The 15,345-nt window shown below is 30.7% G+C and overlaps 1 protein-coding gene and 1 non-coding gene across 3 annotated transcripts in view; one reads left to right on the top strand and one right to left on the bottom strand.

Moving 5' to 3' along the window:
* The first annotated feature begins 454 nt into the window (after positions 1–454).
* Positions 455–526, top strand: Trnap-ugg (transfer RNA proline (anticodon UGG)). Its single transcript has one exon. It is a non-coding gene; the product is annotated as a tRNA-Pro (tRNA).
* A 10,046-nt stretch (positions 527–10,572) lies between these two features.
* The window catches only part of LOC131845026 (RNA/RNP complex-1-interacting phosphatase homolog), a 67,557-nt gene continuing 62,784 nt past the window's right edge, over positions 10,573–15,345 (bottom strand). Inside the window, exons 7-8 of one of the 2 annotated variants that reach the window (XM_059194044.1) lie at positions 11,925–12,032; positions 10,573–11,154 (exon numbers count right to left, since the gene is read on the bottom strand). In XM_059194044.1, coding sequence (XP_059050027.1) covers positions 10,832–11,154; positions 11,925–12,032 — 431 coding nt within the window. In that variant the 3' untranslated portion in view covers positions 10,573–10,831. The remainder of the gene's footprint in view (positions 11,155–11,924; positions 12,033–15,345) is intronic. The other variant, XM_059194045.1, reaches the window with a different exon arrangement.

The raw sequence follows: 15,345 nt of genomic DNA, 5'->3' as shown, positions 1-15,345 counted from the left end.
TTCCTACCAAATAGTTGTTTCTAATACCTTGAATGGCAAACATGCTGACGGCCTTCCTGATGGGAGTATTCTCTTACATATGACTGTACATCTCTTGCCTATGGGTATAGTAGAGCCAAGAATTACAAACTACAATGAGCATCAAAATGTTCATCATACTCGTATGGTGTGTTCTTGTGCCTTCGTAATTTCACTGTCAAGCTGCATGGTGGCAGAAAAAGGTGCAAATAAACGCAAATACTTTGTATAAGGAGACCTTTATGATATAAATAGGTGAATAAAACAAAACAGCGCAACATAAGAAAATATGAAGTAGGTAATATTTACATACTTATTGTAAGAACAATAGTATATATTTAATTTTCGGAATTTGCACAACTGTATACTATATATACTGTATACTGTAACTTATATTGTTGTCATTGGAATTTTCTTTTAACTATTACCATCAACCGGCTCGTTGGTCTAGCGGTATGATTCTCGCTTTGGGTGTGAGAGGTCCCGGGTTCAAGTCCCGGACGAGCCCATGTTTTAAAACATATGTGACTTAATTAGCCTACTTCCTTAAGTGGATTGCGCAAGTACAAGTACTTGAAATGTCGAACGTATGTTTGGTTATAAGATTTGTTTATCGTGTGACGGTCAATATCACTTGCACAGCACATATGATTATGTGTCTTTACCATAGAGCACTAACCAACGGGCTTACTATACTATTTTATTATACATATATAATTATTCTGTACGCATTTGTTACCTAATTACTCCTGAATGGACGGACCGATTTGGATTAAATCTTGTACCTATAAACCAATACGTTTCTGCTTAGTTTTCAGGCACGACAAAGCGATGTAATAGTAATAGCAATACATATTATGTGTTGTCTACATCGAACCTATTGATTGATGGCAAGCGGAACGTTTAATACCTACTAAAGCATCTTCCCGTAACTGTAGTCCTGTATTGTCCGAGGAATACAAAATAAATAATAATCTCTTCCTAAATTCAGGTATAAATAATATTATTTCTGTAATATTATAAAGTTTAACACTTAAACTGTGTTTAATATACGACAAGTTAAAGCAGCTGTAATGAAAAAAAAATCCCGGAATTTGAATATACAATGATAAATTTTAATTAAATACATTTCAACGGTAACACTTTTAGAAACATTAAGTTACGAGATATGTATAGGAATCTAACAGCACTCTCGATGTCCCTACACAGTAACAAACAGCACATAAATAAAAAAACAGTCCCGACTAAAATACGTAAAGTAAGAATGATGTTCCATTAATGAGGCAAAGAAAACATCGAAGCTCAATATATTACTGCCTAATTACCTATACATTATACTTATCGGGGGTCCACGACAACTGTATGAGAAATGCTTTATTTGACCTGTTGAAATGTATACCGTATTTACAAGTCTATTAATAAGATTAACAGATTAAACCGAGACATATTTGTAAGGAAACTTGTTTTTGTATAGATTATTTTGTATTATATCTTAGGTATTTTGAAAGCTGAAATAATATTATATATGCAAACTAAAATTGTATAATTTTTATTGATAACTCAGCTGTATCCTGCGGTTTTGCCCAAGTGAATTAGGTTAAAAAAATCATGTGTGCTCATCTAAAATGTAACGTGTACCATTTCGAATCCATTATTGCGTCAAGAATGAACGAATCCATCTTCACAAACTGTCGTATTTATAATATTAGTAAGTAATATATATTACTGAATACAAGTAATTTATTTCATTTCATTATAAAATAAACTTATTCGTATTATTTGAGAATGGACCAAGATAAAAAAAATATTTAATATTGAAAATTAAATTTAGAAGCCTGCTTTAAAAAATCGCTAATTAATCAAAACACTGATACAAACCGAACCACAATGCTTACCTGTATGTAAGTCCAAGAAATAAATGAAAGTGTTTAATTTTAATAAAAGTAAAATCATAACTAATGTTATCTACCAACCAGACCCAACGAAGGCTTTTTATATAGGTACATACTCTGATCAAGCGATCAAATTTTAATAAATCGCTTCCTGTCGCACTATCGATATTACTTCACGTTAAGATAACATAACTACGATATAAGGGACAAATTATTGAAGCATAACGTACATGATTCTTTACACTTTTTTTAGCTATAAATCTAGCTTGACCGGTTTGATGTCGCAGTGATAAGAAATGATTTTAGTTCGAAAAGCAACATGGGATGATTCGATATCTCATAGCTTTAACTTCTGTGATATTAAAATACATAAATACACTTAAAATTCATACTACATACCCTGAACGTTCTACTTTTATAAATGATTTTACAACTGAAGTGAACACTTAATTTTAGTAAAATATACTGGTATTTAATCAAATTAGTAACAAATTTTATTTATAGTACACGTTGAAGGGGCTCGATACCTACTTATTTTTCGTTATTAGGATCCTCAATAGGTTACTCAACGTTCTACCATTTAGTTACCTAGTTTTAATTTTATTTGTTGTACTAGTATATACTATTTTCCTTTATATATTGTAATTTATATAGTACGTATAAATAATGCATTATTATTAATATAGGAATATCTTAAATAAACCTGCTGTTAAGCAAAATTAAAAACTCAAAAAACTTAACCGGATTAACCTATTCAAACATATAAATATATCTATACACATAGATTACTTATTCGCTTTATAATTTAAGTTACCCAATGCATGAAATAAGATAATATATTTAGAAAACACTTTTTGTTATATTTCAATGTAACGAATAAATATAAGCGAATACGAATATTAATTAATAACGTATCCGCATACTACTTGAGATCATCATAAAATCTGCAATATATATGAATACAACATATTAACGTCATCTAATATGTCTCATGTATATTTTAAAATGATATACATAGGTATATATAATTAGTAGAAAAACGATACTATATTTTAATAAACTTTTCACTACTGAGTTATCACAACGTACACGAATTGTACTTAGCTTTTATAGATGATTTCGACCAAGTAAATTAGTCCTTTTCTTCATTTTTAAAGAACTAAGATAAGCATTCTGTACTCGCTCAGATGCATTTGTAAAAACTTTGTACTTTGGAGCAATAACAAATTGCTCCATTTATTAGTCTAATTCTAGTTCAAAATACGATATATTATTTACTCTTTGCTTTTCTACTTTATCGGTTTAGTGTAAGTCTATTTTATATAATCACGTATAAAAGCAGTCTCATACGCATGTTAATGCCAGCTAATGGACCATACACGATGACAGTGAAATTCTATCGTTGCTTATCTAAAAATCAAAACATAAGTCGTAAAGCTCTCTTACTTAATTAGTTGGTAAGTAATTATTGAAACCAATCAACGACAAGTCCATAAAATTAATAAGACCTTCTAATTTAATTTTACGCCGAATTACCTACGTCAATAGACATCGGATACGTTCTACTTGTATTGATACCAGTTTTCTTTCATACAAACTACTTTAAAAGTTTTACAAACAGCTTGAATAGATCTCGGATTTTTTTTCTTTTTCCATATTCTCTATATCTTTTTGAACTTTAACTAATATATATTAGTTAAAGTTCAAAATGATATAGAGATATATTATGGAAAAAGAAAAAAAATCCGATTTAAATGGTAATATATTTGGTACCTACAAAACTCTCGTACTCGTTTTATATACTAGTTGGATACCATCATATATATTAATATCGGTGATATTTAGTTTAAAATAAGGAAAATGTAAAGTCAATCTGAAAAAGCATCAAACTAGAAACCCGCTGAATCTTACACGAAACATTTACATAATAATATAATAAGAGAAATTTTCAATGGCTATAACTTTTTTTTATAATAATTAGTGTATTCTTTTTGAAACCCTTATTCCTTTTGTTCGTATAAAATGAATCATTTGGCAAAAATATCAAAATATAAATTGACTTCAACATCCGATGGATGATGAAATGAATATAGGCTCTGGATCGGCAAAAATACCACATATCACACGACTAAAATAAACAATAAATAATAATACAATTATAAATCTCGTTCTAACTAAAGTCTATTGAAAATAACGACATAAAAACTAATTCCCTAAACCTATCTATAACCCACCAGTATTAAAATAGATAGGTACTGAGATATTCATATATTTTATTCCTATCGTAACAGAGCCTACAATTACTAATAATATATCAATATATAAAGGCAACCAATTAAAATAAAAGCTTATAATTAAAACATGACCCAGTGTCACAAATTTAGGTACCGATATCCGCCGCAGTGGAACCCTTTAATTGTCTGTAAATCCAAGATTATGTTCTTATTCCTTCGTACATTTAATCGATCCAGTTTATTAATTGCTTTATTTCTTATAGATTAGATAAAGAACAGATATGAATACTCATTGGTTTTATTTATTACTCATGGCCATACATGAAGTAAACTTCAAAAATGTAAATAAACTACTTGAGAGAAGAAATTAAAACCAATCATAGTAACTTATGACATGTGCAAGGCAAGAAACATATATATGTATTATGCTGATTGGGACACCATCTCTGTATATCTGTATTAGGGCGACACATTTTAAGTACACTTTGAATATTGATTATAAAGTTACAGGAATACTTATAATATTCAAAAGGTTATTTAAGCTTAATAAACGCACGGGTACATTTTTTTTTCATTTCTCAGATTTTTTGTATATATTCACTTAGCTCTTGAACCACTACCTATTACTGAAAACTGTTTTAAAATACTTTGCTTAGTTTAGAAGATCAAAGCATACAGACAGTGGCAGCGATTTTGTTTTATAATAGGTACACACTTACTTAATCCTCACAGAGACAATATGGTTGTATCCAAAAACATTCAGCAAATGTTATAAAATATCGTATAATAAATTCAATAGGATACCAGCTCAGAAGCGGCGCTGTGCCTCCGAGGCGTTGCAGACAATATCGCCCCAGATTGAATTATCGATTCGATAATGGGATCATAAGAGTAATGCCCCTATATATTGTTCCAGCTACTTTCATTATGCTTCAGAGTTTAGTGATATGTAGATAGTAATAAAACGTATCGTGATTAACATTTCAATACCGGTCTTTTTCGAATGCAGTAGGCATAGTGCCTACTATTCGTCGTATATTCGTCGTCCTTTATGTTGTAGGTATATAATGTAGCGTGATTTTTATAAGGGGGTTAATTTCAAAGTAGTGTACTTTCCATGCAATATGACAGAAGCTAATATTTACCTACCTTTTAATCTGCGGATCGTTCGCATTGTGTTCACGTTTTGACGACAGTCAACATGTTTCTCCGTAACCTAATAGTAAGACAGGTTTCTTTGTAAAGTGCCGTGTTAGTCCCATACTAATTTCATCATGATTGTACTCAGTCTTTTAGTGGAACAAAATTTTAATAAAATTATTAACAGAGTCATGCCACACTCTACTCATAATTGTTATGTTACGCCAATGTAACTATACTAGTATCACATTATTCAATCCATGTCCCAATTTATTTAGTAGGTAATATAAAAAGAGCATCATTGAAAGTAGTTCTAAACTTAAACTTGTGACATGAAATAAACTGTATAATCTTTTCATAATATTTTAACATATTCCGTTAAACAAATTAGGAACATAAACCATAACAATCTCTTAACACATAGCGGAGATATTTGAAAAGTGCCACTAATTTATTCAGTAACATTGTACAGTTCATATCAATTTCACAGATCACCGACTGTTAACAAAGTAACTGACCTACAGACAGTCGGATTCATCGTGTCGGCTGTGCCGGCATAGATAACAATCAAAATGGCGCCCAAAGCGTCACACACTGTCACCAAACTAAACGAGCGCATTAAAATGAAACGCCTGAGAGTAATGGACATAAATTAAATAGTGATCCACGTCACTCAAGACGAAGGATCTGAAGAAATACGCCCTGACGGAAGCCAGGTAGTTAAGATTCGAAACAAAAATATCAGATAATACCAGTTGAGATGTTAACTTTTATTAGGAGGTAACAAAGTGGAGTTAATTTACGTTCTTTTTGGGTCGTAAGATAAACATTATAAGTCTAATATATCATTATACTCATTAATCCAATTTAAGAGATATCATGATGAGAAATATCATGAAAGTTTTTGTAAATAAAAAGGTAAGTTGATTATCTAATATGATAGTTGCAGACACACGGCACGTGTATGAAGTTTCGACGCAACAATCGTATGTTATATTGCCGCAGTGGGTCACACCGCACTCGAATATATTGCAATTCATTATGACAGTAACGCTAGAAACCGATAGTTACAATACGCAGTGGTTACAAGTAAATTACCTGAAGCACTCGTAATCCCCGCCAGGAGGCAAACAATAGAGTAATAAATGCGACTGCACCGACGATCGGAGAAAGCTACCAATGTATCGACAAGGTATAAATCAGATGCAACCTCGAGCATTACTGCAGACAGGGGGCTCACTTGCCCCCGGAAATATATCGAAAACGTTACAAAACAAACACTAAGACATAAGTCAGATCCCTTATACAAAATACGCAACGGTTCATAGAAATCAGGAGCTGTCAAAGTGGACTTTATGCTTATCTGTCGCATCTCAATATTGATTTATACGCAAGACCGATATGCTATTGGCGACTATTTCGCATTTGACCATCGGTATCTCATATTTTTTTACCAATTGGGCAAAAAGCTGGTGTATACACCGTTACCAAACTGGGTCTATCTGGGTGCATAAACCTACCTAAGCTCCAATTATAAAACCATAATAATTTTTATACAATAATTTTTAGACCACTAGACCGCTTTTATTTAAATATATTAAAGACACATTCATTACACCTTTAAATAAGCTAAGTATCCAAAATGAATATATTTGTATATATATTTCTTCGGTTGGGTTATCAACTAAAATCATTTGCTGCCTGATATCTTTGTATGCCGACTGCATAACCAAAACTAATTCAGTTTTTTAATATCTTAGTTTAAATTTGATACAAAGTCATACATAGAACAAATTCTTTCACGAAAAATTTTGTAACACTGACATGGGGCCAATCAAGTAAAAGATGCTGTAAACATGCCAACAATGAGTATAAAAATAACTCTGGTGATTTTAATCTTTAACCTGATGTTGACCTTCTCCTAATTATTAATTATGAGTCGGATGTAAATGCTATGGGTTCCGAATCTTATTATTTATTTATGCAAAATAATATATTAAAATTGGACAATGAAACAAAAACTAATATAATCCGCAAACTAATACATGGCATAAGGACGCATATATGTTACAAATCTATATCAATGTCCTGGGGTTATAAAAATAATACTACAATAACTTTTTTACAATAAATGGAAATTTCAGAATAAATACAATGAATAAAATAAAAAACAAAACTATTGATTGAATTGCAATGACGACGACTAGGTGGAAATTCTCACTGTACGTTTCATTGTTTTGCGACTTTACAAATATAAATCTTCTCCTCATAAGGACTTCGTCCGAGTGGAATTTAATCTTAATTTTCTAAAATAAAAGAATTTTTCTAAAATAAAAGTAGCCCAAGTTACTTCTTATTACATCAGCTACTTGCCAAACTCGGTCAGTCCAGGCATTTCAGAGATTAGCCGGAACAAACAGACAAACAAAAATTGTAGAAAATATTATTTTGGTATTTATATTCTATATGAATATAAATACGTATAATAGTATGTAATAAAAATGGTTATTTCAATATTACAAACAGACACTCCAATTTTAATTATATGTATAGATAGATACTGTTAGTATATATTAGCCCACACGGGGTAGGCGTCTAGGTTTCACGTTTTCCTGCATGATGTATTAGCTAATATCCTCAAGGTTCTTACGCCAGGTTATAAGAATGATGTCATATAGAGACGTCACATTCTTATTTCAGCACCATGAAGAACCTAAAGTTTTGACTTTTAAAAACTAGAAAAAAAAAATTCCTTCGCCTAAAACAATGATTACAGTGTTCACAAAACTGACTCAGCAACCTTACATATCTTCAATCTGATGACACCAAGCACGTGCGCGGAATCTATTCTACGTGAGCACACCAATTTCACTATAATTAGACTCGTTCTCACGAATGCCACTGTCTTTTTACGAACGTATACTATATCAAGTAAAGTAGATAATATAATAATAACTAAATTACAAAAAAAAAATACTCTTTGTTAAATTAACTGTTTTAATCATATGATGCAATTTGGGTTCAATCAAAGAAATTTATAATAATTTCAAAGCTTGTATACATGTTTCTTATACAATTATTTGTTGGATAATATGATAATTAATTACAACTTCTAATCTTGTAATGAAACTTATGAAAAATAACAGCTATAAAAAAATATTATAGTTAATTTTATTACCTATCTAAATGACATTTAATGAAAATTAATCTATACTTACCTATAAAATAAAAAAGCCCATACTTTAATAAAAATTACAATATTTTACAAAAAAAACATTAAAACTTACTTATTAGATATAACATAAAGTTGGATTTCACAAACCTGAACATTGTTAATGAACATTTAAATAATCAGAACGTTAAATATTGGATAAATTATTATGCTCAAAAATTGCTCGACCTTAAACCTACTGTATAAAGTGCTTAAGAAAGAAAAAAAATTTAACATTTCGAAAACAAAAGTATGCACAAATACCACACAAAGTTAAACAGTTTCAGTTGTAACACAGAATATTCTGTTACAAATGCTGTTTAAAAAAACTACGTTTGGCACGAGAATCATTGGGATATGGAATTCTGATTCTACTGTATTAGTAAACTCTTATAGAGCTTACTAAATATAGCTAGTTTAACAACTTATTTTACCAAAATAGAATTCAATTAAAGTCAAAAGACCACTTCAATCAGATAGAAAAGGCTTAAATTAACCATTGCCATTATTATACGAGTATAATGCATTTCACGCTTTAATATTCACAGTCAGAAGCTCCAGGAGACCAGGTCGATAAGTTAAATTTCAAAGAGTATCAACTTTACCTAAACGTAATTGAGAACCGAGAAAGACTGAGAGAACATACAGATCCAGCTGTAGAATTTGTTTAAAGAAACCAATAAGACTTTAATAATTGGCAAATGAGACATCTATGACATACAAAGACAGTTACATACAAAGTAAAACTTTACTTTGTTTACTTGAAAATATTATATTTTCTAATAAATTAAACCAAACAATAATGTAGTTTGTAGACTTAAAAGTTTGTGGTAGCTGTATTATATTACTTTATTTTAAGTCATATTTTAACGTCAGTTCGAAATGTATTTGAAACTAAAAGGAAAGGACAAGAAAATCTATTCAAATCTTTTCAAATTTCATTGTACACACATCATTAATCAAACAATGGCGAATTCTTAAACATTACCTGACTTGAGAATAATATGTTTAGAAATAGGCAATTGTTGCGATTGTCTAAGAATTATAAAATACCTAATACTCCGGAATTTTAAGTTAGCATCAGAACTCATATCTACAAGAGTATTTATTTCTGAAAAGTAGATAATTAGAGATAGTTTTCAAAATTTTGTTATTAAAATATGTTGTTATTAAATTTTGTTATGTAATATGATTATCCGATTAATGATAATTGTGTTGTAGAAACAAATTCCATGCTTGTTAGAATGTGTTTACACTTGTAATTAAGCATATTGTAATTTATAGTAAAATAAAAGGCGATACATAATCAACGAAAAAGAAAGACATAAAAAATCAAGCGTATACTTGACGTGACGTTACTGTTCGTATATGCTTTATTTCAAAGTGTACTCTTGCGGATTGATTTAAAATTTCGCCATTATTCTCTATGGCGAATACAGTGACCACAAGCATATGGTAACAAACAAAATTATTTAATCAGCAACCACAACCTGACCAGACCCACAAGCTACATATGTTACAAATAGCACTGCTAATGTAGTAATGAGAAATGTTTGTCATAAAAATAACGTTACCTTACTTATAATTTCTTGTTAGGCATTCAAATCTTTAATCTATATCGAAACTAATAATATCATTTATTAACAGTACTAGGAAATATGATTAGTAAATAAGAAACAATCTATTTATTTCAAATGAAATCTACATGCTTAATACTTGTTGCATTTGTACCATTTTTATTTATTATATACTATATATACAGATATGTGTATGTATGTAAAATTATATATCTACATATGTTATGTTTCAATGCTTATTAAAATTAGTAGTAATTGTATCGCCAATAATTTCTTGGCTTGGTTGACAGTCATGTCTTAAAATTCTTTTGTCTATTACAAATACAGCATTGTAATTGGTTGGGTGTTAGTGTTTCAATAATTAGGTATTTTGATACAAATTTATTGTTAGGCGCTGGTAATAAAAAATGTACACCAACCTTGTCACCAAATTTCCTACCTTCGTTCCTGGGAACATTTGAAGGAAGGATAAGACAAAAACAATCTACTGGTGCTCTTTGAATAGATGTTTCTGATTTAATACTAAGTTTATCGTTAACAATCAAAATCTTTTTTTTTTTAATTTAGTCTACGGCCTTCGCTAAGGCATCAACTCAGTTCAGTCAATTTTTTTTATTGTGCACAGTTATAGATTCTCAGACACAAAGTATTACACTAACAAACAATTACACTAATTACATTCTTACCACTAGATAATTTTATAAACAGTAACATCGGACAGGAAACCTTACAACTAGAAATTAATAGTCGACGGAAATATCAGTAATCGTACTTATAATCGTACGATCTATTTGAACTAGAACTATCATTCCTTTGTCTTTTCCTGCGACTATCTTCGTACGCGTCCCACCGCGAGATTCTTTTTCTAGTACGGAACTTTCCTTCTCTCCTTACGTACCACTCATTGCTTTGATAGTCATTTCGTTCATATTCACCGAAAGGTGACCTATACATGTTATAATTCATACCTATAGGTTTCACTTCCGTAGATTGTCCTAGATCAGGTGGAGGGAGCTTCTGTCCTAATAAATCAGCTAAATAGTTCTCTCTCTCTATTTGATAACCACGTCCTTTTTCAAATTCTGAAACAATATGACACACATTTTTTAATGCAATTTCAAAGATTTCTTTATTTGTCACTTATAACATACGTTTAGTATATATAGTTATGTATATATTATTAATATCATACTCATATTGTTGTCTAATAAAAAACAATAGAATTAATAGAAAACTTTAATACGTTTACCATAAATGTTCAATTCAGCAACGTTAATAGGAAATCCTATAGAATAGGCTAGATATAGTGTACTAATAAGAATAATCAACATATTACATACATTTTTATATATACAAGCCTCTATTTAAATCTCTGCGGGTACAGCTAGTTACAAATATAAATCTCGACACATAGTATGTAAAGATTAATTCAAAATATTTAAAACTGTTTCATCCATAAAAGGAGATTACAGTAAAATCAGGCCATGTAATCCGATTACGAATCGATGAAAATCAAATAAATCTAATTCTAATTCACGTTAATATGCATTTATATTCACAATATTGGTAATAGTATCAAACGTACAAATTTCAATATTATGTTAGTAATGAACAACCGACATTACATATTTTAGATGTATTAAATTTTAAAACTTATTGACTCTATTTCAGCCATTCATTGTCCTCTACTGAATATAAGCCTCCCTTAGAGCTGTCATAAGAAAATCATATTTCAGAGGCATATAGTAAACGTACATGTATAGCATAACCTATGGGTTATGCTATACGTATACGTTTACTATAAGGAAAGGGCTATGGCCCTTTCCCATAAAAACCAATAAGTACGACTTACTTTTGATGGCGTCTTTCGCCAGAATCCCAAGGCGGTCGCGCATATAACGACATACCATATAGCCAGTTCGATTCAGACCGTGAGTGCAGTGAACGCCGATGATTAAATCTGCAATGATACGGTACATACAATATCTCTTACATACACTAGTCCCGCGAAGTAGAGGAGTATTAACATGTAAAAACGAATATTATAAATCTTACATCGCCATCCACGTTGGGACGCTGTAAATATTTGTAGGACTGTTTCCTTTTTCTAAAAGATTCACATTAAAATGCCCTTTACTGAGACAGACTTTGTACAAAGTGCTGCGTTGCTTCCTCAATCTCACTTATTTCATATCCAAGCAGCATGCATTATAAAATGTTTTCGGTTGAAATGTGAAATAACGCACTGAAATTACAGGCTACGGAGGCATGATATGTTACTTCGGAATAGCAAAGCATAATTAGTAGCAGTGGTGTCACATGATAACGTTATATTATTCTATAATATAAGACATAATAGAAGACATAATATGACTATAAAATCTCATCGCATTTCTAATAATGTTTTTTTTTTAATTTTGTCGGAATATTTGTGTTTGGTAACTGTGATTTTCTTCAGATTTTTCTCTGCAAACCTCAAAGGAGCAGCGTGGGAAGAGATTAGTAGATACCTACTTTTATATATTTTCCATCATATGCCAATTACTACGCTGTATAAAAATAATTCTAACCTGTTTCATTTTAGACCACACACCTACATAACGAAAGAACTCTTTAAAACATCGCTTTATAATTCAACTCCCATTTTATACCTAATACAACGGTTTACCGTTTGCAGGACAGGATAATCACGATCGATTGTTACTAAAACGGTCGCAAGAAAAACGAAAACCTAATGTTTGTGACTTCAAAATCGCACCGCAAACATCGCTTGCAGGTCGTTGACTCCCGCCCCTAAACACCCCGCTCGGTACAGGGTGTGGGGAATCGGGGTCACGGGGAACAGAAAGGAAGTCGTGGCCGCGGTTTGACACTTCCTCAGGAAGACCTTTGAAGTGACATGGAAGATATTGCTATATCCACTGAAATGCACCTGTGTAGTTATTTTTTAAATGACAATAACGAAAGTACTAAAATAAAACAATAAAAAATAAATAACTAATTGTAATGATAAATTACACAGTTTTAAAAGATAAAAAATAAATATTTCAACAATCGTTAAGAGAATCGTTATACATGAAAATTGCTAGAACATTAATTTTGAAGCACGAGACAAAAATCAAGGAAAAAGAAAATTACGACATTAAATTCCCACGATGCAAACAAGAGGTAATGCGTAGATGCATTACACATGCAAATGCATGCCAACTCGGCTCGGCGCAGACAAAAAAACAAATTCATTTACAACAATCCATCAAAGACGGCTTTCGCCAGCAACTTAATTAACAAGTAAACCTGTTTTCAATTACAGAAACAAACAAGAGCGATGATAACTGCTAAAGGGAAATCAATCAAATTAAATAATATTTATATCCTGCGTTTAAACAAATTGCAAATAACCTAAATATGGATAAATGCTTTCCATTTATCCATAGATTAAGACTCTATTATTATATATATAAGTAAAATATGTGTATGTAACAATCTCGATGGTCTAGTGGTTACTGCTTTACTTCCGATGGGTTGAATTCCTCGCATGATGCAAACATTTGTATTTATGAGCATTATTTTTATGTCGATGTGAATGTTTCTATGTATATATTGGGTATGTATTTACAAAATTCTATCAGTTGACTTGTACAAGATTGCGCTGTGTAAATCGTTCAGGGTAATTATTTTTTTAGAAATAATTTTAGATAACTATAGAGAATTAAGGATATTAATTAAAAATATAAAGTGTATTAGTCGGTAATATATTTCAATTTCATATAACGTCAGATTCTATGAGAAACCACTATTAAACAGTATTGAAGTTTTGGTGCAGTCATCAATTCTCATGCAAATTGCAACTAACAATACAATGAGCTAATACATGTTACCACTTTAAGTCACTTAGCATAGAAAGCGTGTCGTACTGCATCTCGATGTTATAAACTCGATGGAAAATAAACATAACACTGGTAAGCGAACAGACCAGCAAGAACAAACAGACAAAAGGTATCAAAAGAAGGCGTTACACAATTATAATAATGATATATGTGATGAATATCATCATTGCGTAACAGAAGAATCCGCCATAGATCAAAGAATCGCGAGAATGGATGTAACATAAATATTGTTAAATATTCACAAACATTATAATTTAAGTGCCTAACGTAAATTAATGCTAAAACGTTTTTGTATACAAAACTCGTTTGATACCTAAAATGTATATTACTATCGAGCACAACGTTTCACGCACAAAGTACTCATGTAATACAAAAACGATGTATTTCGTCATGTTTGTTTAAGAGATGAAATAAATTATTTGTTTGGACTTTTAACCTACAATAGTATAGATACACCATTGAATATATTATTGCGAGATTAAAGATTAAAATTATATTTATAAGGAAATAAACAGAATAGAAAATCGTGTATATTGCGTATTGATAGTGCTAAATAACTACATAACTATCATATGGCAAGATATTAACTAATTACTACAATTGCCCTCAGTTTAGTGATATAAGCTTATACTTCCTCATACATATTTCGCAGGTAAGCCATAATAATAACTATTTAATTTAATCAGATATCTAGAAAGTCATTATAATAACTATATTACAGTACGGAAGTACCTACACTTAAACAAGTCCTCAAATTTAGCACAATTTTAATTACAACTCGTTACAAACATAGAAAAGCTATTCCATTAGAATCGTATAATTTTTAGTGACATGAAAAACATTCTAATGTATGTAAGTAAGTCCATACCCAACTTTTGGTAATAATATTTTTTTTTAAATAACGCTAACAACAAGTCAAAAAATGCATCACCAATTAATGCCATTAAAATTAATGTATTACGTGTATTTACTACTATTATATTAAGTGTATTTACACTTAACGCTTTTTAATGGAACTAAAGCTTCATTTTAATTATAATTAAAGCAGAGCTTATAATTCTAAGCTCTATGTCGGATGCATTGATCGCACAACTTGGATATATAGGTGTGCGTATCGAGTCGCGGATCGATTGTCGACAATCGTTGCATTGTGAACGGGACGAGTCTACATCGATGCGGGATGACTCGCCTACGCGCGGCCCCCTTACATCGTAATCGGCTTATTACGTTTTTTTTTACCACACTCGATCGTATGACTTAACATTTCAGCCCTAAGGTACATTTAGGAAACAATTATTATCTACCTACTTACAGATTTAGTTTTGTATTGATTATTGGAAAACTGTGTACATATATAAATAATTACTATAAATTATTTTTCTCTGT

This window comes from Achroia grisella, unplaced genomic scaffold (assembly GCF_030625045.1).
Source record: "Achroia grisella isolate CSIRO2021 unplaced genomic scaffold, CSIRO_AGI_Agris_v1 utg445, whole genome shotgun sequence".
Classification (NCBI taxonomy): Eukaryota; Metazoa; Arthropoda; class Insecta; order Lepidoptera; family Pyralidae; genus Achroia; species Achroia grisella.
Note: the sequence above shows the minus strand (reverse complement) of the source record. Positions and strands in the feature narration are given on the sequence as shown.